General features: G+C 39.4%; 1 protein-coding gene across 2 annotated transcripts; it reads right to left on the bottom strand.

The window, feature by feature from the left end:
• Positions 1-1,367: 1,367 nt before the first annotated feature.
• MED18 (mediator complex subunit 18) lies at positions 1,368-20,748 on the bottom strand. Of its 2 annotated transcripts, none has more exons than XM_036359725.2 (3): positions 20,534-20,748; positions 3,719-4,005; positions 1,368-1,703 (listed from the first exon to the last, which is right to left on the bottom strand). In XM_036359725.2, the coding sequence occupies exons 1-3, from the start codon at positions 20,656-20,658 to the stop codon at positions 1,456-1,458; spliced, it is 660 nt and encodes a 219-aa protein (XP_036215618.1). In that variant the 5' UTR covers positions 20,659-20,748; the 3' UTR covers positions 1,368-1,455. The 2 variants fall into 2 exon arrangements, with proteins under 2 accessions (XP_036215618.1, XP_036215619.1); XM_036359726.2 differs by having other exon boundaries at positions 1,368-1,694; positions 20,534-20,746.
• Positions 20,749-23,980: the final 3,232 nt, after the last annotated feature.

Raw genomic sequence — 23,980 nt, 5'->3', positions numbered from 1 at the left:
ATTTGTTTTAGCGTGAACAACAATTTGTTTCATTCATTTGAAAATGTCGAAATTTGTACCAGATAAAGTGTTTTTGCGGGGAGTTCTTCTTTATTACTTTAACATGAAGAAAAGTGCTACCGAAAGCCATCGTATTTTACTGGACGTTTATGGTGACCATGCTTTAGCCGAACGAACGTACCAAAAGTGGTTTGCACTGTTTAAAAGTGGCAATTACGACGTAGACGACGGAGAACGACCCGGACAGCCAAAAAATTTTAAAACGAAGAATTGGAGACATTGCTCGACGCAGATGCATGCCATAAGCAAGAAGAACTTGCAAAAGTATTAGGAGTTGATCAAGCAACAGTTTCCAGACGATTAAAATCATTAGGATTCATCCAGAAGCTTGGGTGCCTTATGAATTAAAGCTAAGAGACGGCGAACGTCGTTTCTGCATGTCGGAAATGTTGCTTCAACGCCACCAAAAGAAATCATTTTTGCATCGGATTGTCACTGGCGATGAAAAATGGATTCATTATGATAACCCAAAGCCCAAGAGATCGTATGTGAAGCCCGGCCAACCATTGACATCCACGGCAAAGCTGAATATCCACGGTGCCAAGGTTATGCTATGTATTTGGTGGGACCACAAGGGTGTGCTCTGTTATGAGCTATTGAAATCGGGGCAGACGATCAATGGGAACCTCTACCGAAAACAATTGATTCGTTTGAAAAAGGCCATCGCGGAAAAACGACGAATTAATAATTTTTCATCATGACAACGCTCGGCCACATGTTGCAAGGCCAGTTAAAAACAATTTGGAAAACTGTGGGTGGGAAGTTCTACCTCACCCGCCTTATAGCGCAGACATAGCACCTTCTGATTACCACTTGTTCAGATCAATGCAGAATGCCCTCACCGGAGTACGCTTCACTTCAGAACAGGGTATCAGAAATTGGCTCGATTCTTTCTTGACCTCCAAGCCGGAGAAATTCTTTTGGGATGGGATCCACAAACTGCCAGAAAGATGGGGAAATATCGTAGCTTCCGATGGGCAATACTTTGAACATTAAATGTGTAACTATTTTTTCACAATTTCACACAGTCTTAATTTTCAAAAAAAACCGCACGAATTAATACATACACCCAATATACATAGTATTATTTATTTAATAAATTATGTTTTTTTGCCAGAGTAACGGAAGTTTAAAATTTGAATTCAACGACCGTTTTTAAAACATATAATGCACATGCAAATACAAAAAATGTGTTATGGTAATTATTCGAAAATACTGTTTTAGAGGTTAAAACGTTCCATAATAATAAAAGTTAAGCCGTTCTTATTTGAAACTTACAAATATATAAAATATTAACACAAATAATATTCTTTGTGAGGCATCAAGAAAACAATGCGATAACATTTTTATTTAACTAAAAATATATGATAATTATTTCTATACATTAACACATTTTCATGGTAAACCTCCGAGTCGCTTGTAATCAATTTTTTCTAACTGAACCAACGGTTTCAATTGCTCTGCAAATATACGCATTTCATCTCCGATGGAATCTTGGCCATTTGGAGCGAGAACAGAAAGTTCTACTAGATAACTTTGAGATACCGTATCCGGACCAATTTCTTGTTGTTTTCCTGGAACCGCCTTTATTTTAGACACGGTTATTTTCATTCTTCCTTTCCGAAAAATATAACCTGAAAAAACTAACTAATATTAATTGATTTTATGATGATATGAGTCAAAGCACTGTGAAATATATCGAGTTATCGGCAAAACTTTCTTGTACTTTTTGCAGTGCGGAAATTATTGAATTGTATCGAATTAAATTATGCTAAAACGAAATGTTTTTGTTTATTTTATAGGCATATCTCCTTCAGCAACTGATATGTCCTATGTAAACCAGATGAATGACATAATTTTTGACACCAATCATATGTTTAAGTGATATGAATAAAAACAAGTAAGGAAGGGCTAACTTCGGATGTAACCGAACATTTTATACTCTCGCAAAGTCAAATGGCATACTCGTTTTAGATTTCTTTGTGGATCTTTCCGCCTTGTTCTATGTTGACCGATATTTTCGGTAAAAAGTCAACTATAGGCACCGGGGTCTACATATTCAGTACCTAGGGGCTTGAACAGTTGTGGTTCAATTTAGATAACTTTTGGTCGCAAGGTGGTATACTTTTAACGTATTATTCACGCAAAGTTTTACGGCGATATAATCATTGTTGCTTGATTTGCATAGTGGAAATTGAAAAAATCAGATGAAGTTTAAAATGGTGTTATATGAGAAATAGGCGTGGTTGTAATCCGATTTCGCTCATTCTCGTACTATAACATAGAAATATGAGAAGAATATTACGTACCGAATTTGGTTGAAATCGGTTAAGCAGATCCCAAGATATGGGTTTTCACCTAAAAGAGGGCGGTGCCACGCCCACTATCTAATTTTGAACATGGTTCCTATAAAGTCATCTCATACCATCCCAAAGATAAAATTTAATGTCTCTGGCGTGTTTAGTGCTAGATTTATCGCGCTTTTAGTATTTTTTTACAGTACCGTTATATAGGGGTGGGCGTCGTTGTCACCCGATTTTCCCCATTTTCACACTGTGGATAGAGGTGCTAAATATATTTGTTCCCAGTGAATTTTGTTATTATAGCTTTAGCGGTGATGTGCACATTAAACCTGTTAGGGGCGGGACCACTCCCACTTTTTTTTTAACACATTTTAACTGCAGATGCCCCTTCCTAATGTGATCCTGTATACCAAAAAACAGTCTTGTATCTTGTTGTGGAGCTTAGTTGGCAGTGATCCGATGACGCCCATCTGCAATACCAACCGTCTTATGGTACCAAGAAACATGTGTACCAAGTTTCATAAAGATATCTCAATTTTTACTCAAGTTACAGCTTGCACGGACGGGCGGATAGACGGTCACCCGGATTTCAACTCGTCTCTTCATCCTTAAAATTTATATATGCATAACCCTATATCTAACTCGATTAGTTTTAGGCGTTACAAACAACCGTTAGGTGAACAAAGCTATTATACTCTGTAGCAACATGTTGCGAGAGTATAGGAAGAACCTTTCGAAGGAGATAAGTCCGCTGAAAAAAAATTTTAACTCCATCAAACTGTGGTTTTTTGACTGTGATCTTGTGATTAGACAATCATGTACCGCAATAAACATTACAAATGATTTAGGGCAAAAAAAAAAAAATTGCTCTTTAAATAATTTCATAATTTTTTTGTTGAGAAATATTTTTACTTTGTCTATTGATATATTAATACGATTAAACTAATATTTATAATCGTAATAATTGTACCCAAACGCTGGCTTCTTACAAATTAGTAGTTAGTAAATATGCTTTTCCATTTTTCAAATTGAATCAACATTAAAAACTAATTAAATGACTTATTACATGGAATCTTGTCAAGTCACAACGAGCATACAATTTCAAATCTAGTAGATAAAACGGTTTTAAATTTAAATTAACGTTATTGTTTTCCATTATGTTTCATTTTACAATTTCTGTCACAAATTAAGGAATTCCGCTAAATACTTTAAACAGTCTTATGTTATTCTGTAACAGTTTACTATTATACTGGCAACCATAATACAGCATATATCATTAGATTAAAAAAACTTCTTATAAAATACTAAAAGCCGCTTGAATACGCTTTGGAACTTATAAGGCAATACAAACTTACCACGACTGACGTATTCGAAATCCAATCTGCAACCCAGTTCTGTAAGGAAATCTAGAATTGTGGATGTGCAGCCAACATCTATGCTAGAACGAACTAGTGTTGGGCGAGATCTATCTAACTCAGGCTGACCAATGTATCGCAATTGGAATGGAGAATCTCTATCTAAAGCTCTACGAACACGAAGCATTAGTGGAGCGGTCTGTGTTGGCTGCCTTAGACTTAAACATACTTCCAAATCATGAAACTGTTCTGGTGATGCATCTACGGTATCACATAGTCCTCTTAATCTGTAATATAATAAATATTCTCTTGTTTACAGTACTACATATATGAATGTCATAATCAATTGTACATAAACTAATAGATCGATAATTTTTAATTATAACCATTTTCAATTTAATTTAATTCAGCACTATTCGGCTAGCTCAAATGAGATACAAAGTAAACGCCAATGAAATAGTCGGAAGTCAATAATAAGGATATAAGGTTTAGAGCTAGGTGTAGATCAATTTCATTCGCATTCAGCGCTAAACCACACTATGTTTAAAAGCAGATGGAAAGTCAAAATGGATGGAAATCACTATATCTCGTATATTGGGCTTACTGATGTATATCCGAGCACATGCAATTATATAAAGATAATTCAAACACTGACCGACATATTCCGTATAAATTATACTAAAATAAAGTACCATAAATCATTATAAGTAGTATGTGGAAGTTGAAGTAATTCATGGACCAACTTCACACATCTTCGGATATTAAGCTGTATCTAATATTATACTTTCACTTAACTTCACTAAAACATCTTACATAGAAGTTTAAAATTCATATCTTAGGTATACGTGGGCTATCTCTCTTTAATACCATTTTGTCTTTGTACTTATAAATTGTAATAATGGATAAAATCGGGCGCGTAGTATTGGCCGATGGTATTAAGAGGGTGCGTCTCTAATAACACTCTCTTAATTTCTTTAAGATATCTCACATATTGATGATGTTGTTGTTGTTGTAACGGTTATCTAGTCCCCGCTTGGATGGTAAGTGATCGTTTGGTTGTCGTCGAGGTCATCTAACGGGAGGCCCAAGAAACGGGCTATTTCGACGGGGTCGGACCATAGGGAAAAGGGTGTTAGATGAGTTGGGTTTGTTGGGCATGCAAAGAGGTGGTTAGTATCATGCGGGGCCTCATTGCATGCAGGACATGTGTTTAGTATGTCGGAGTCTATTCTGGATAAGTAGGAGTTTAACCTGCTACAATATCCAGAACGAAGTTGCGCGAGGGTCACTCTGGTTTCGCGGGGCAACTCGAGCTCTACGTCTGCTATAGGTGGTGGTTTGACTCCTAATACGCCATTCACTGAGAGGGAGTCGATGAAGGTGTTAATGGCTCCACTGTGAATGGCGGTCAGTGCTTATCTGTAGTTCGTTGCGTCCGAAGACCGGTCGGCGTACTGTCTGTCGACGTAATCAAGGAATGACCTCTTGATGTTCCTAGGAGGCGGTTCCGCTTCAAGCAGGCGACTGCAGGGGTGATTTCTGCAAAAACACCCCAGCAGAAACTGCTTGGAGAGGAGCTCATTATGTTCTTTAACCGGAACCATAAGGGCCTCACTATGTAGGTGTTCAATTGGGGACATCAAGAGGCACCCCGTGATAGTCCGGAGTGCAGTGTTTTGACAAGTCTGAAGCTTCCTCGTCTGCGTTGCACTACATACAGGCGACCAAATTGGATATGCGTAGTTTGGGACCGGCCGGCCGATTGCCTTGTAAGTTGCCAACAACGTTTCTTTGTCTTTTCCCCAAGAGCTGCCGGCAAGGGACTTGAAGATTTTGTTGCGGCTCTGTACTTTGGCAGTTATCGCCGTCGTCTGAGGAGTGAAGGAGCACAGACTGTCCAATGTGACGCCTAAAATTTTAGGGTTATTTACTGTCGGAATTTATGTGCCATCGACTGAAATGTTCAGGTTCAGTCTGTACTCCTTCGTCCAATTTGTGAAAATGGTCACTGTGGATTTAGTGGGGGAGAGTGTTAGGCTCCTTGCAGAAAAGAAGCGAGAAAGATCGGAGAGGAAGCTGTTTACTTTTGAGCACATGCCATCGATTCCATTGCCCGACGTCAATATCGTGCAGTCATCAGCGTACGAGGTCATGGAAATTCCCTCTGGTGGCTGGGGGAGTTTCGAAATATAGAAATTAAACAGTAGTGGGGAGAGGACACCCCCCTGCGGAAGCCCCTGTTTAACTTTCCTAAGTTTGGAGTTTTGACCTCAAAACAGTACGGATGAATGCCGACCGCTCAGGTTGTTCATAGTCCACCGCTTCAGCCCTGGAGGGAGTGTTGATTGTTCTAGGTCCTCAAGTAGCTCTGTGTGATTGACTGTGTCAAGTGTCTTCACTACTGGGGAAAGGAGAGTTATCGGGCGATAAGACTCCCCTTTGTTGGCGGGCTTCCCAGGTTTCAGTAGTGGGACCACTCTTCCGACTTTCCACACATTGGGTATTTGAAGAGTGGACATCAACTAGTTGAGGACCTTGGTTGATAGTTGAGCCTAGATGTCTTAGCATCAGCATGCTTATTCCGGCAGCGCCGATGGATTTAGACGATTTCGCCTTTTTGATGACACTCTGAACCTCCCCATCGGTGAAAGTAAGTGGTGCGCAGTCGGTTGTTGTTGTTGTAGCGGCAGAATTCTGTCGAGTTGACAGTCCTTGGCCGGAATAAATCCGGGTCCGTTCCGGTTACATATACCCGACTGACGTCCGTAGGAATGGGTAGTGCGTTGAAGGTACTCTCAGTAAATTCTGTGAAGCCGACCCAGTTAGCTTTGTTAAAGTTAATGAAGGTGCGGGTCAGTTCCGGTAACTTAGAACCGGCTGTTGTGGAAATTGTCACATATTGATCTATATATACGGTATAGCCAACCGGACGTTCGAAAATCTTTCTGTTATATGTACATATATTGAACCGATGAATTAAGTAACTTTGATGAATCTGTGAAAATATTTCCTGCCACTGTGTTGATTTTCTCCTCCTAAAAGGTTTCAGATACATATCTCCCAAATCATCATTGTAGTTACATAAACCAAACTTGCTGAGAGCTTTCTAGCAATTGTGCATACTCCATACAAAGATTACAACTGCTGAAAATTAGTCAACCCAATGAATAAACACCTCAGAAACATTACATATTATAGGAAAGACTCGATTAATTTATACCAAATTCATCAACCACAGTTTAATAAAATGGAATGTTAAGATGATCTAAATTGCCTTTTTAATCGCCCTGGGACCGAAAAATATACTACAAGCAAGAAGAATGAACTAAAATTTATATGTTTGGAAGTTTTATGAGTAGCGATCTAGCAGTGGTAACATACAAATTCGTTGGAAATATTTGCTTCGACTCACTATTGAAAATACAATTGGGAAAATGTTGCGTCATGATAAAATAGAGATGTTATTGTTTAACGCTACTGAATTTAATTGAATTAACGTACGTAGTGAATCTAATTACTGCACTGCTCTACCCCTTTCGAAACAGCTCGTTATCTGGGCCTCCCGTTAGACTCTTCAGGCCTCTGCGAATGGCAGGCACCTTGCCGTGGTGCAGGGGCTTAAGTCGCAGGCATTCTCGGCATCTCCCAACTGGTGCGAGCGGTGCTTGCACCCTCACACTGGTTGTCAGAGGCCGTATGCGTGCGACAACCAAGAGCTGCCACCTTCTAATCCAGGGTGTTATGCGACTCCCGTGCCCATTGGATGATTTGCAGCCAGGAGGTAAATTCGGCTGTATTCTAACCTAACCGAAACCGGGCCGCATTGGGAAGTAACGGTGGCCTTACCGCGTCAAGGGGCTCAAACGGATCTCGGCAACAACAACAGCTAACGACTTTGGAAAGTGGCAACGATAAGGGCAGCGGTGCAGGTAAGGGCGAATCAGGGGCTAAACGAAAGTTCAGCTTCCTGGACGCGCTTTCGCCAGAGGAGCGAGCGCTGTTCGAGGAGCATGCCACGGACGACGACGATGACATGCCTCGTTCAGCAGGCGATTACGACTGCGGCCGCTGCGGAAAAAGCAAAAGAGAACCCCACGGAGACTCTCTCGAGCAGGAGCAACTGCTCGGATGCAGAGGAGTCGCAACGGGCGACCTCCGGTGGGGCTCTTAAACGGAAAAGGAAGAGGGAAGGCAGACTACCCCCCCTGCCACCAACGGGATGTCCGGGAGGACAGGACGATCCCAGGAGAAAAGGTATGAGCGGTGCCAGCCTGAAGTGGTACCTGAGGCACCTCCAGGAGGGAAGAACTCCGGAGGTAGCAGAAGACCTAGCGCGGAACAGGGTGAGAGGTGACAGCACTTCCCCGGCTTCCGGATATCAAAAGGGTGGTAATACCGCGGCCACTAGGAAGCGCAATGGCAACAATCGAGGCCACTGCCCAGTAAACGCAACTCAGCCCGCAGGCCGAGGTTGCGAAAGGGCAGCTCCCTCGACCACCCAAGCGGTGAAGCGAAAAAGTGGACAGCTGACGCCACAAGAGCCACCCAACACCAAGCGGCAGAGGGGCAACGTTGCTCAGGCGACTGGTGGCAACCGCTCCGCCCCGAATCCCCCCCGGGTAGCGGAGGGACAGTGCAGGTATGCGGATGCCCTCAAAGGCAATCGTATGGCGGTGCTGCCGCTGAACTACCCGGCGGAGACGCTGGGGTCGGAGGAGCTCACCGTGCTCCAAAATTTGCTCATGGAGGAGGTATTCAGGGGGTCTGGATACAAAGCCTCCTTCCATGGGGTTTATTTCAAGGGAGGCATATTGCAGGTTGACTGCAAGGATGAAAGGTCGGCTTGTTGGCTGCGGGAGATCGCTCCCAAGCTGGCAGGCTGGAATGGACCCATCCTCTGCGCGAAAAAGGGGGACGAAATTCCGCCCATGCATAGCATGACGGTATTCCTCCCCAGATACGCAGGCAAGCCTTACGAATTTGCTCTCGGGCTCATCCGCAACCAGAACGATGGCCTCAATACATCGGCCTGGCGGGTGACCAGCAGCACTGCGGAGGATTCAGGGTGGAGGCTCAACCTCTCAATAGATGACGAATCGTACAAATTCGTCAGGAAGGTGAGCTTCCGTCTGAACTATAGGTTCAGCTCGGTGGTCCTGAGGCCATTCAGGCCTAAAACGACCACCGAGGGCGATGCAGGTGGATGAGGTTGCGACTCATCCCTGCGCAAGTACGTCAAAGCAGGCGGCAACTGCCGAGACATCGGTGAAGGCCCCTTCCGAGAAGACGGGCGAGCAAGGGGGGGCGCTACCCTCCACTCAGGAGCTTCTGGAGGGGCTCACGAACCTGGCGGGAGACATCGCGGAGGACGGTGAGAATGAGGACCAGTTCCTCATGGAGCCGATCCTGTAGTGGGTCCGCGAATAGAAGTTGCCCAGGTAAACCTGCACCACGCGGCGTCAGCCTCGGCGGTTATCGCGAGCAGGTTTACGATCGATGGTATGGGCATACTACTGATCCAGGAGCCATGGGTCAGAAAAGGAGAGGTCAGGGGCCTCAAAATGGAATCAAACAAGGTAATTTGGGACCTCTCAAGTGAGAGACCCAGAACCTGCATAGTACTTAGGAACGGTCTTGATTTTTTCTGTATTTCAGAGTTCCTAACACAGGACCTGGTCGCTGTACAAGCCACGAACGACGAAGGAGCGGACTTCGTCGTGGCAGCGGCCTATTTTCCGGGGGAGACTCCGATAGCACCCCCAGAGGCAATCGGCAACCTGGTAGAGCACTGCAGGCGGAATAAACTGCCCCTCATCATGGGCTGCGATGCGAATGCCCACCACATCGAATGGGGCAGCACGGACTGAAACACACGGGGTGAGTCTCTTATCGAGTTTATAGTTAGTAATAATTTAAGTATAGGAAACGTGGGGTGCGAACCCACCTTTGTAACTAGTGTCAGAAGGGAGGTGCTTGACATCACTCTCAGTAGCGAGTCTGAGATGGGGCTGATCTCACAATGGAGGGTATCATCGGAACCCTCCATGTCGGATCACCGTATCATAAGATTCGTGCTGGGGATGGGGGTCGGGCAACTCCCTCCCAAGCGTATCCCTAGGAACACGGACTGGGCCGTTTTCAGGGACTCGCTTAAAACAAATGTTAGCAGTAGGGAGCAGCTGGATAGAAGCGCAACGGCTTCTGGATTGGAGAGCAGACTGTCTGCCCTAAACCAATCCATCACAGAAGCCTATCATAGCAGCTGCCCCCTAAAGACAGTCGCCAAGAGCAGTAAGTAGAGAAAAACGGTGCGCAAGCTATTCAATAAGGCTAAGCGCACCGGAAACTGGGAGGATTACAGATGCAGTCTAACTGCTTACAATAAGGAGATTAGGACCGCGAAACAGAAGAGCTTTAGGAAGTTCTGTGAGAGCGTCTCCTCTACCCCAGAGGCAGCTAGACTGCATAAGGCTCTGGCTAGAGGCAAGACGGACACAGTACTAGCGATCAAACGATCTGATGGGAATTATACGTCCAGCGCAGAAGAAAGAGCTACAGCGCATTTCCCGGAGACGATTCAAGAAGACCAGATTCGACCTATGGTCGAACGAAGGCCGTCACGCTTGGACTGGACAGTCGCAAAACAGCTCTTCACTGCAGACTCCATCAAGTGGGCTCTGGCCTCCTTTGAAAAATACAAGTCACCGGGTGCGGATGGTATCCTTCCAGCTTTTCTGCAACAGGGGGAGCAGGTGCTACTGCCCCACCTTGTTCGGCTGATGAGGGATAGCCTAGCGCTGGCATATATCCCAGAACCATGGCGCACCGCAAAGGTGATCTTCATACCCAAAGTAGGGAGGAAAGACTACTCATTGGCGAAATCGTTCAGGCCAATCAGTCTTACTTTATTCCTACTCAAAAGTATGGAAAAGATCATAGACCACGAATTACGATCGAAGGTGCTGAAAGCTTCACCGCTTCATGAGAAGCAACATGCTTACAGAGCAGGTAGGTCAACTAACACTGCTCTGTACCAGCTAACCTCAGAGATCCAGAATTCGTTAGATGGGGCGAGGTGACGCTATGCGCCTTCCTCGACATAGAAGGTGCTTTTGACAACACGTCTCACGAGAGCGTGTCAAGAGCACTGGAGAAAAGGAGTGTGGCAGCACCAGTGCGCAAATGGATTGCAGCCGTACTGCGCACTAGGGTGGCGGAAGCCGCAATAGGAGAAACTAAAATTCGTCTGGGAACAACAAGAGGTTGCCCACAGGGCGGAGTGCTATCCCCCCTACTTTGGAGCCTAGTTGTGGACGACCTCCTTGAGCGGCTGACTAGCAATGGAATCCGCTGTCAGGGATATGCGGATGACATTGTTATCTTAGCTAGGGGAAAATTTGAAGACACACTTTGCGATATCGTTCAGAGGGGATTGGGACTGGCAAAGGGATGGTGTAGGGGGGTTGGCTTAAACATCAACCCCGCTAAAATTACAATCATTCCCTTCACCAGACGGAGGTCACTGCCGGGCCTCAGGAATATGTCCCTGGACGGCAGAGGGGTTGAGATGTCCAGCACGGTCAAATATCTGGGACTCACGCTGGATTCCACACTGCGATGGAATCAGCACGTGGACCAGACCCTAACCAAAGCTACAAAAGCACTCATGGTGTGCAACCGACTTGCTGGAAAATCCTGGGGGTGCTCCCCAAGGACTATCAGGTGGATGTACACCATGATTGTGAGACCGATTATCACGTATGGAGCGGTATCGTGGGGTTCGAAAGCATCGCAGACTTCGGTAGGACTTAAACTGTCGAAGCTGTAAAGACTTGCCTGCATCTGCGCGTCGGGAGCAATGCGAACGTGTCCGACCGCAGCACTGGAGGTCAAGCTAGAACTTTCACCGCTACACCTGGTAATCAAACAGACTGCCAAACGAACTCTGCTCCAAATGACAGCAGAGGGAGCTGGCAAAGGGAAGGTAATCTCATCCCAGCAGATGAAAGCGCTGAGTGAGGAAATACCACTAGCCCTTCTTCCAAGAGATAGCATTACCAAAGTAGTAAACTTCAACAGGAAGTTTAAAGTTACCCTCGGCAGCAAATCTGAGTGGAAGGACTCTTCACTGGACCTGCTGCTAAGGGGTTGCACCATCAAGTGGTACACCGACAGGTCGAAAACGGAGGAGGGGATTGGTTCAGGGGTCGCTGGGCCAAGCACCAAACTCTCCATTCCCATGGGAAGTTTCCCTAGCATTTTCCAAGCCGAGGTCTATGCTATAAGTCGGTGTGTAGGAATAAATCTCCAACGCAACTATCGCAATAAAAGTATCGCTATACTCAGCCATAGTCAGTCGGCACTAAGAGCGATCTCTGCCTATGAGGTCAGATCTCTCCTAGTGATGGAGTGTATAGAACGGCTGAACAGCCTATCTGAGCACAACCGAGTGCACCTTATTTGGGTGCCTGGCCATAGGGGTATAGCTGGGAACGAACTAGCCGACGAGTTAGCTCGCTCTGCAGCCTCTACAAGAATGGTAGGGCCGGAACCATACTTAGCGGTTGGTCCACATACCATCAAAGAGCTCCTCCGCAGTGAGGAAAGAGCAGACAGGGATATACATTGGCAACAACTCCAGGGCATGCACCATGCCAGACTGCTAATGGGGGGTTACGACCTCAAGCGGTTCAATGCCATAATTAATCTCCCAAGGAACAAGTTCCGGCTACTGGTAGCGTTCTACACCGGCCACTGCAGGCTCAAGAAGCATCTCTTTAATATGGGCATAGCCTCTTCTGCAAACTGCCGGTTCTGCGACATAGAGCCGGAAACCCCCGAACATCTGCTGATGAACTGCACAGCAGTCTGCAGACGCAGAATCAAGGCCCTAGGATCCATGTTTCCACACAGGGATTGTATCGCCTCACTAGCACCCAGCAGAATTTTGGAATTTATCAATATGCTGGGCCTAGATGACACGATATGACTTAGGGGAGGGCACAATAGACCGTAGGTCGCGGTGCATACCTCAAAATTAATCAATCAATCAATAGACTCTTCAATGACAATTTGCGCCCTCCGCCAAGTATATTCAATACAATAAAAAGTTATGAATATTGAGGATGGGAAAAGTAACGATTTTTTTGCATATATAGCATATTTATCAGGAAAAAACACCTCTTAATTTCACAAAGATATTGTATAAATTTACCGATGTGGTAGGAATAAACTCAGCCATAGGCACTGAGGTTCTATATTCCATATCTGATTTCGACCATTTTTAAGACAGGTTCCCAAAATTGAAGACACTATTTAGTGAAAGGATCTGGCGGGATAAGGGAAGTACCGCAGTATCTTTATAGTAAACTCCATAATCTTTGTATTGGGGTGGATGCGGTTAATTTCCAATTTTACACTGTAAAAATAATTGTTTTTACGAAGTCTGGTTATAAGTTAATGTTAAATACTGAATTGAAAATAGCTAAGAATTAAATATTGAATTAAAGCTATTTTTTAAAATAATTAATATCCAGTTGGTTAGCAGTTTGCATTCACAACCGATCGTCTAAGGGGCGCTCTGCTTTGATGTGCTAGAGAACGTAATGAAAGCAACGCATATACACGAGGCTCAAAATATTCGATGCTAATGTAAAATAAGTAAGGAAGGGCTAAGTTCGGATGTAACCGAACATTTTACACTCTCGCAAAGTCAAATCGTATACTCGTTGGAGATTTCTTTGTGGATTGGCTGATATTTTCGGTAGAAGGTCAACTATAGGCACTGGGGTCCACATATTTAGTACTTAGGGGCTTGAACAGTTTTGGTTCGATTTAGACAATTTTTGGTCACAAGGTGGCATACTTTAAATGTATTATTCACGCAAAGTTTTACCCCGATATAATCATTGTTGCTTGATATGCATAGTGGAAAGTGAAAGAATCAGATGGAATTGAAAATAGTGTTATATGGGAAATAGGCGTGGTTGTAGTCCGATTTCGCACTATAACATAGAAATATGAAAATAACGTTATGTACCGAATTTTGTTGAAATTGGTTAAGCAGATCTCAAGATATCGGTTTTCCCCTGAAAGTGGGCTGTGCCACGCCCACTGTCTAATTTTGAACGCGGCTCCTATAAAGTCATCTCATACCATCCCAGAGATAAAATTTAATGTCTCTGGCGTGTTTAGTGCTTATCGCGCTTTTAGTAGTTTTTAACAGTATCTTTATATGGGGGCTGGGCGGAGTTGCAACCCGATTTCAGCTATTTTCACACCGTCAATAGAAGTGCTAAAAACATTTGCTTCCAGTGAATTTTGTTATTATAGCATTAGCGGTTTAGGAGATATGCACATTAAACCTATTAGAGGCGGGACCACGCCCATTTAAAAAAAAAAAAAATTTTACTGCAGATGCTCCTCCCTAATGTGATCCTGTGTACCAAATACAGTCTTGTATCTTATTGCGGAGCTTAGTTATGGCAATTTATTTGTTTTTGATTAATGGCGTTTTGTGTGCGTGGCAGTGGTCCGATTACGCATATCTGCAATACCAACCGTCTCACGGTACCAAGAAACATGTCCCCCAAGTTTCATAAAGATATCTCAATTTTTACTCAAGTTATAGCTTGCACGGACGGACAGACAGTCACCCGGATTTCAACTCGTCGCTTCATCCTGATCATTTATATATGTATATATAACCCTATATCTAACTCGATTAGTTTTAGGTGATACAAACAACCATTAGGTGAACAAAACTATTATACTCTGCAGCAAGAGGTTGCGAGAGTATAATAAGTAGTTTCATATAGATGCGAAACATGGGATCTAACAGCATGCGATATACAAACATTGCAATACTTCTTTACCACACCCATAAACATAAAGTGACTCATATAAGCATTGCATATAACTAAATAAATCAGAATTTTTTCTGGGTATTGAACCAAACCAAGATTAAGTCATAAGTAAAAAAAAAGTATATTCCCTTTTTCTGAAGTTTGTCTCCAAAATAGATATATATGCTTTCGAAGTTCGAAATTTAGCTTATTTTAAACATCTATATTAATTATAGTATGTAAGTTATTAAAAAAAAGTTAAAAAAAGCACATAATCTACCTTTTTTTCTTTTTTCAATGGGGTGTAATATTTTTCTGTTAGGTCTATATGACAGATGCTATAAGCGATCAGATCTTCGAAACTAATTAGAATTTTAATTTTCAAAATATACTGACTTCATTTTTGAAATTTGATCTTGTTGTGAATTTACGTGTTCTGTTTGTTCGTGTATATGTATTTACTATCGTCATTGGCAAACTCTCTCATAATTATTGAAATTATGTGAAGATCCTGAAGCCTTTTCGAAAGCGAAAGTTCATAATATCACTAAATTTCTGTGCTGAATCTCTCAGTGCTCAATCGGATTGAGGTTGGGGTAGTGTATGCAATTATGTGGTACACTATAAGGTGAACAGAGAATCTAAATTTCAGCAGCGTGCTTAAGTCGTTGTCCTGTTGGCAATAGTAATTATCGACTAAACTCACTGGGTTGCTTTCAATATAGCATCTAATCTTAGTAACACCTCTCCCTAATATACAAAACTTACTGTCGTCAGAGAACTTCACATTTTTCAGGAAAAATATTGGCTTATTTATGAATTATCTACCGAATCACCGAAAGAAATGCGTTCTCTATTTGCCAACGAAATAAAGGGGTTCCTTTGAGATACACGGCCATGATAACGAGGGTTTTGAGTTATGCGCACTGTATCATAAAAATTTTCCTTTTTGTACATTTTTCTAATATCTTGCGCTAATTTTATTGTAGAAAATTATAGATTTCGATTCATTCAATCGGAGGATATAAGAGTTACGAACAGATTTATTTCGGTCGAAGGTCTGTCAACTCATCTACATTCATGTCTCTACCATAACAACAATGATAACAAATTTTCACAAGGAGAAGATTACTTCCAGACCTAAGGATTATAACAGACGAGGGCAATTGGTGTGGGTAGATGAGATGCAATATCTAGTACTGACACTAAAGAAAGGTAGAAAACGAGTGGGAAAACGAGATTGCTAACCATCTAGTCAAGGAAGCGGCGACCATCAAACAATTAAAGATGAAAAGGTGAAAATTTTTATTTGCTGAAAATATATGAACTTCGTCAATCGAATCGGAATCAAAAAGAGGGCTGGTGAAAAATTTACAAATTGTTAAGATCTTCCAGAGCCCTGATGTTAACCGCAGATTCGTTCAACGTACTGTGCTCCACTTCAAAAAAGTGGTAGTGTTAAAATATCAAAAGAAGTACGTGCGGCACTCGGGAACCGCCGCGGTAAAGCTATGCATAGCATTTTTTATTACCATTTTTTTTCTTTGATATTAATTCAAGTTACATTTTTTGAGCGTGGTGACCGATAACACATTTTTATACTCTCGCAACCTGTTGCTACAGAGTATAATAGTTTTGTTTACCTAACGGTTGTTTGTATCACCTAAAACTAGTCGAGTTAGATATAGGGTTATACATATATAAATTTTAAGGATGAAGAGACGAGTTGAAATCCGGGTGACCGTCTATCCGTCCGTCCGTGCAAGCTGTAACTTGAGTAAAAATTGAGATATCTTTATGAAACTTGGTACACATGTTTCTTGGTACCACAAGACGGTTGGTATTGCAGATGGGCATAAACGGATCACAGCCACGTCCACAAAACGCTATTGATCAAAAACAAATAAATTGCCATAACTAAGTTTCACAATAATACACAAGACTGTTATTTGGTATACAGGATCACATTAGGTAGGAGCAGCTGCACCCTTAGTTATGGCAATTTATTAAAAAATAAATAAATTAAATTAAATTTTTTTAAAAGTGTAAGTGGTCCCGCCCCTAATAAGTTTAATGTGCATATCTACTAAACCGCTAAAGCTATAATAACAAAATTCAGTGAGAACAAATGTTTTTAGCTTCTCTATCGACAGTGTGAAAATGGGTGAAACCGGGAAACTCGATTATGGTGCCAAAAAATTCCACAAATTATTCATGAACAACCATTACATTCACCTAAATTGACCTTTTGGTGTGGTTTGTGATCTGGTGGAATCATCGGTTCGTACTTCTTTCTAAAGGAAGCTGGTGATACTGTTACTGTCAATGGAGAGCGGTATAGATCTATGATAACCAACTTTTTGTGGCCGCAATTGGTGGAAGTTGATCTTGACAATATCTGGTTCCAACAAGTCGGGGTTATGCGCCACACAGCACGAGCAAAAACCGAACTATTGCGAGAAAAATTTGGAGATTCGATACTTACAAGAAATTGTCACATTGAATGGCCTCCAAGAAGTTGTGATTTAACAGCATTCGACTACTTCTTGTGGGGTTATTTGAAGTTACTGGTCTTTAACAATAAACCAGACTATCTTCAAGCTTTAGAAGTCAATATTGAACGTGCTATTCATGACATACAACTTGATTTAGTGGAAAAAGTACTCGAGAATTGGGTTCATCGAATTCGTTCCTGCAAAAGAAGTCGTAGAGGCCACTTGAACGATGTTATATTATATTAAGAACATAATTGTATTCTCCGAAAATTTCAAGTTGATCCGACAAATAGTTTGGGAGATATGAACGAGTCTGTAAAAATGTTTGTCACAAAAAAAATTTTTTTTTTGTTTGAGAAGCCGCCATTTTCTCAAAAATCAAAATTTTCACTTTTCCTTCGGTCATTACCTGTATTTATCTGTTATAATACTAAATTTCATTGGTTTTTGGTTTCAGATAATTTGACGCCGAAATATCTTCCTCACCGCCAGAAACCCTTTCCCTTCCCGTTCTGAAGATCGGCTATAGAAACAAAGAAATCCAATATTTTATAAAATTAATCGCTGATTCTAAAAGTACATTAAATTCTCTTTGTTAATTTTTTTAAAACAGTAATATAAAATGCCGTTTTAAAAAAAATGTTATAAAAAGCGCATTTGCAAGTGAATGTAACCCCTTAAATAAAAAAAACATTTGAATTTCCTTACCAATTAGTGTGTTTATATCTTCCCTTCATATCTAAAGAAATTCAGTAAACATTTTGCTAAAATGGGCATGTACAGAAAGAGGAAGCATGTACAGAGAGAGAAGCAGATTACTAAAATGTATATATATATATATATATATATATACACTGACAAACGGGACCCCCCAAAACAATTTAATTTTTTCAATTTGAATATAAGTAGTAAGCAAAGTATGATAGTTTTTTCAAAAACACCTTTTTGTTTCAAATAAGACATATTTTTTAGTAACATGAAGAAAAACAACCAAAGTTTATGCTATAACAGCAACAGTTATTTTGTCTAAGAACTAAACTCAAATTAAAAATGCTTTTAGAATATTATTAACTGGCAACGGAATAAGATTATGCGCGACTAAAATTGGAAAATGCCTCGCACTATAATGGAAGAAAGGAAAATTATTATTAATAATTACGAAAATAATAAGTCTGTAAAGGAAATAGGCAAATTTTTAGGCAAAAAAAAAAATATCTACTGTATTTAACATTATTCAGCGCTTTAAATTCCGAATTTTATGTAATAAAAAACCTGACGGAAGTACAAAACGAAAAATTTACAACCAAAGTGCGCGGTTTGTATTGCGAATAATCAAAATTAACCCATATCTGTCTGCTGTAGCGTTACAAAACAACTATAAAAAGAAAAAAAAAAGTTACAAACTTCGTGGTAAACTTAATATACCCTGTTCAGGGTATAAAAATGAAATAATGGAACAATTCGCAGATTGCTTAGATAAAATAAACTTTGGCGTAGGGTAAAGTGTTTTTAAAGCTTGATTCATGAAACTTAATGTGAAATTCAGTTATCTTTAGGTTTTTTTCACTGACGAAACCAAAATTAATATATTTGGACCGGGCGGCAAGCGGTTCGTATGGAGGATGCCTGGCACAGAAGTGTAGTAGTTTGATGAGTGAAGCAAAATATTTCAGAATTTCCTTTCTCTTGATAAATCCCGGTGTTAGATGGGGCTAAATTACGATTTCTTTGGCGCCGCCATCTAATGGTATGGACGGATAGTTTCTCAGGATTAAAATATGTATACACATATACGCGTCTCAGACTTATATTTTTCGAAATATTTGTATTTTTCGGTGTTAGATGGGGCTAAATTACGATTTCTTTGGCGCCGCCATCTAATGGTATGGACGGATAGTTCCTCAGGATTAAAATATGTATACACATATACGCGTCTCAGACTTATATTTTTCGAAATATTTGTATTTAAAGTTCAAAAATTGCGAAAGTAATGCACGCTATTTCACTATGTTTTAAACACTTTGTACACATTTTGAATTTTCGCGCAGAAGAACTTTGGTTTTGGACCTCTAGTGCCGAAAAAAGCTCAACAAGAAAGAACTATGAACACCCTGGTTTTGAACGGATCAAGGTTATTTTTTTAAGCGCGGCCGAAGGCCAGCGCAATTAGCAGTTCAACGCGAAATAATGTATTACTTATGTTTATTGTGTCATAAATATAAACACACAATTCTCGTGAAACTGTTATTATGGCTAGTAATTTTTAAAGTACATTTATTTTCAGTTCAGATCACTTAGTTGTAATTACAAGTTCAACGAGTTAGATATTTTCTTGTGAAAAAAATACTGAAAAAATGTGCCGCGAGCTGATGTTATAGACGAATAGAGGATATCGTCGAACTTTTTTCACACTGGGGACCCGGCATCGAATTCTTATCAGCACACAAAAGAACTATGGACACCCTGGTTTTGGACCGACCAGGGTAATTTTAAAAAGCGCGACCGAAAGCCGCCAGTGCAGAAAGGAGACGCATATAATTTATGAACACCCCGGTTTTGGGCCGACCTGGATTATTTTTTTAAGAGCGACCGAAGACTGAAACAGCTGAAAGGAGATATCACGCGAAAAAAACTGGTAATTTTTTGAATTTTTTTGTAAACATCCATCTTTTTAAAAATTAGGTTTTGGTATATCATTCCAAGATTTCAAGGTTAAAAGGGGTTTGGTTGGAAAGAGGAAATTCTACGGATTGTTATTGTGCATATAACAAAAACTGTGTAAAAATAAAATGCTTATTTAAAACCTATATTAAAATAATACAATGTGTAGAAACATTGTAGTAAAGTGTAAGTGTATAATAAGTGCATAATATAAAAGAAAAAGTAACTACAAATCGAGAAATAGTAAGATAAAATTTGTGAAATTTTCAAATTAAAATCTCGGCTATAAGGTGAAGAATCTCCTCTATCCAACCATACCCCTTTTACCCCTGAAATCGTTGGATGGCATACTAAAGTTTCCGCAAAAAATAAATCCGCTTACGGATTTATAATCTTCGCGTTAAAATAAGATGATTTAAATATAAAATTATAATTTTGGGTTCTCCTTCGTTGGGAGACCTAACCTATACATTTACCCTGAATTCTAGAGAATTTTGCCGCTACAACAAAAACAACATCTAACTAACTTGAAAAATATGTGCAAAGTGTATTAGTTAAATTTTTGTATAAAAGTATATTTAAATTATTGAAAAAATTCACTTCCCTCTTACGAATTTGTAATCTTCGCGTCAAAATAAGACGATTTAAAAAAATTGTAATTTTCGCTGCCTCCTTCATTTGGGGACCTTAACTATACATTTACCCCTTTTTTATCCATACATACCCATTTTAACCGCAAATTCGGGGATATTATTCTAAATCCCAGCCATACGCTTTCTTAGGATCTCTAATCCCATGATATTCCCAGTACTAACCTATGTATTAAATGATCAACCGCCGAATCTAAAATAGATCCTTGCAATAAAAATTCTTGGTTGGGGATAATACGGCTTTGAAGCGCTGTTGATAATAATTCTTTTGAATTTATTACTTGAGCCATTTGCACTATTTTAACACATGTTCTCACAAATAAAATTGTTTACATTTCAAATGTGACGAACACCTAAATCACTATCGATAATTCTAGTTATGTTAAACTTAATTGTACTCAATTATATTCACCCATGTTCACATAGTATGGTCATCCTTGGCATAGATAAAATCATCCGAAACTCCTCTCTTTGCCTTCTGAGAGAGCTCATGAACCTTCAGTGCTGCCAAAAAAAACCACGAGTTCATGAGCTATTGAACAGATGACAACCAAAACAATGATATAAGGATCATGATTAGGTTATTTAAAACTTGTGTGTTTTGAAATATTAAAATATTTTGTTAAATTTAGTTTTAAACGTTTATTTTGAAAATCTTTTGTGATTAAAATATACATGTACTTATATTTAGAAGTCATATAGGATATCTAGCTTGATAAACTAATTGTAATTATGCATATATTTCTGGAAATTGGAAACCGAAAAATACCCAAGAAATACATTTAAAAATCTCAAAACTTATTTCTTTCCTTAATGGCACTACTGTCAAATGTTATAAAAAATGTGGACTTTGACAGCGCTCTCTCAAATCAATGAGTTTCGAATCATTTTATCCATGATCCTTGGCATAGATATAATGACTAGGATGACATGATGCGAGACTCTCTCATTTTCGATGATTTCAGATGTCAAAAAAGGCTAAAAAGAGCTAACAAAAGCAGTGCGAAACGAAATTTCAAGGAACGGCACAAATACTTTTGAATAACGTGCAACTAAATTTTATTTGTTAATTTAAGTTAAAAATTTCATTATAAAACCATGATCTTTTATTATGACTTGTATTGTTTCTTTGTGATAATTTTTTTTTTTATTTATATGCTATTTTATTATGTTATATGATTTTTTTAAAATTTTATAATGTAAATACAAGTATATAGGGATGTATATGCGTTATAAGGCCTACTCGGGGACGGAGCACCTAAAAATAATATCGAAATGCAAAATACCCACAAGTTTTTTTTATAATACCCAATACGTTTTTGTTCGACAGTGACATGATTGGCAAATGTTATAAAAAATGTGGGTTTTGACAGCTCTCTCTCGATTCAAAGAGTCTCGCATCATTTCATGCCAAAGTTTTTTTCGGTGGTGATCCTTGGAGACTGACAGATATAATTCAAATTGTTGTGCATACCCTGTCAGCCTCGGCTAACCATTTTCCCCTAGAAAATTCAATACAATTACATATAATTTCTTCAAGCTCTAACACCAACGAACACTTATAGGATATTTCTTTTTTACCCAATTTCGAATTTTCCATACAATTAGAACTTACCATGATGACAAGCAAAGAATCCCGCAGAAATAATTTGCCAAATCAGAAGGGTATTTGTGGGATCAGATTTTTTAGTGACTTTTACGTGTATTTCTAATCTTAATTTAAAGAGATTTAATATAAATTTATTTTTAAGAAAGTTCGGGTTTTTTGTCGCAGAACATTGTTTTGGTTAGCAGTATCAAATGTGCACGTATATACATATTTTTAATAGAATTCCCCGCAAATGTTCTGTAAACTTTGACTTTTGAATAAATTATCAAAAGATATTTGTTTATTGAGTATATAAAAAATAAGTAATGTTCATGTTTAGGTTATTTAAAACTTGTAAGTGTTTTTATAATTTATTAAGTTAATTTTGAAAATCATTTGTGGTTAAAATAAACATGTACATATATTTGCATATAGGATATCTAGTTTGTTAAAACTAATATTAATTATATATATTTTTCTGTCATATGACAACCGAAAAATACCCAAGAAATACATTAAAAGATCTCAAAACTTATTTCTTTCCTTAGTGACACCACTGTCAAATGTTATAAAAAATGGGGACTTTGATAGCGCTCTCTCGATTCAAAGAGTTTCGGATCAGTATATCCTTGCTGTCAATAAGAAAATTATGGCTCTTTTGCGCACACCACCCAAAAAAACTTGGCATGACATGATACGAAACTCTTTGATTCGAGAGAGAGCTGTCAAAACCCACATATTTTATAACATTTGTCAATCCTGCACCGGTCGAGAGAAAATGAATAGGCATTTCGATATTATTTATAGGGTTACTCATTCTATATCACACATATACAGCTCTAAATACGTGTAGTTATATTATAAAACTAAAAAATCATATAACATAAAAAACTAATATATAAATAAAAAAATTATATCAAAGAAACCATACAAATCCTAATAAATATCATGATTTTATGATTAACGTTTAAATGCAACTATTTCGAATTTATAACAAAGAATAGTAAAGAAAACTTTAGTTGCACGTTATTCAAATGTATTTGCAGAAAATGTAAAATATAGAAAAGGTCCAACTACGGACCAGCGTGTGAGTTGTCAAAACCTAACAAAATACGATGAGCGTGTTTCACCACAGTCGGCTCGGAAGCAGAAATTTTAACAGTGGCACGTGAACGGAGCTGAGCATTGTATGAAAATTATGCTCAGAAGTTTCAGAAGTATTCATAGATATGAAATTCCTTTTCTGAATATCTATGATATCATGAAAAATGTATTACATTTTAAATAAAATATACTACTTCAAAGGAATATTTGCAGTTTCTTTTTAAATATTGCTTATGTTTGATAATATAAAATGCTTTAATATTAGTACATATGTATGTATATGTATCTGCTATGTTTTGCTATATACATATATACATAATTATATATCATGACTAACTAAAATAATATCTAAAAATCTTAATATATTTAAATAGTAATATATGCAAATCACACCTTTCATGATTTAAAGCTTACATACATACATATGTATGTACTTATGTAAGTACAATTCAGATTCAAATCAAGTTATTATCATTTATCAGGAATAACATTTGCGCGCTCTGCTCTATATGTACATACATACATATGTACGTATGACATTGCCACACAAATAATGAATACACAAACCTACATTCATATATTCGTACACATGCAAATATGTCACCCGCAAAAACTACAAACATTGTTCAACAAAAACAACAATCGTCACAAGTCAATATGTCAGCCAAATAGGCGAAGCCCAAATTTATAGTAAATCACACAACAACAACATTTTCATTCATGAACGCAGGCGTACTTTCAACAAGCAACCTCGCTTCATTCATAAAAACAGACACCCTTTCATCTCCCCGAGCATGCGGTTGCCTACAACCTTCTTTTCGCGACGATGGCAAAAGCTAAAAATCATAAATTGAACAAATTTCTGATGTTCCCTCTAGAAGGGAAAAGTTGCAACCCCGCAATTTTAAAAAATTTTTCAA

This window comes from Bactrocera oleae, chromosome 5, assembly GCF_042242935.1.
Source record: "Bactrocera oleae isolate idBacOlea1 chromosome 5, idBacOlea1, whole genome shotgun sequence".
Lineage (NCBI taxonomy): Eukaryota > Metazoa > Arthropoda > Insecta > Diptera > Tephritidae > Bactrocera > Bactrocera oleae.
Note: the sequence above shows the minus strand (reverse complement) of the source record. Positions and strands in the feature narration are given on the sequence as shown.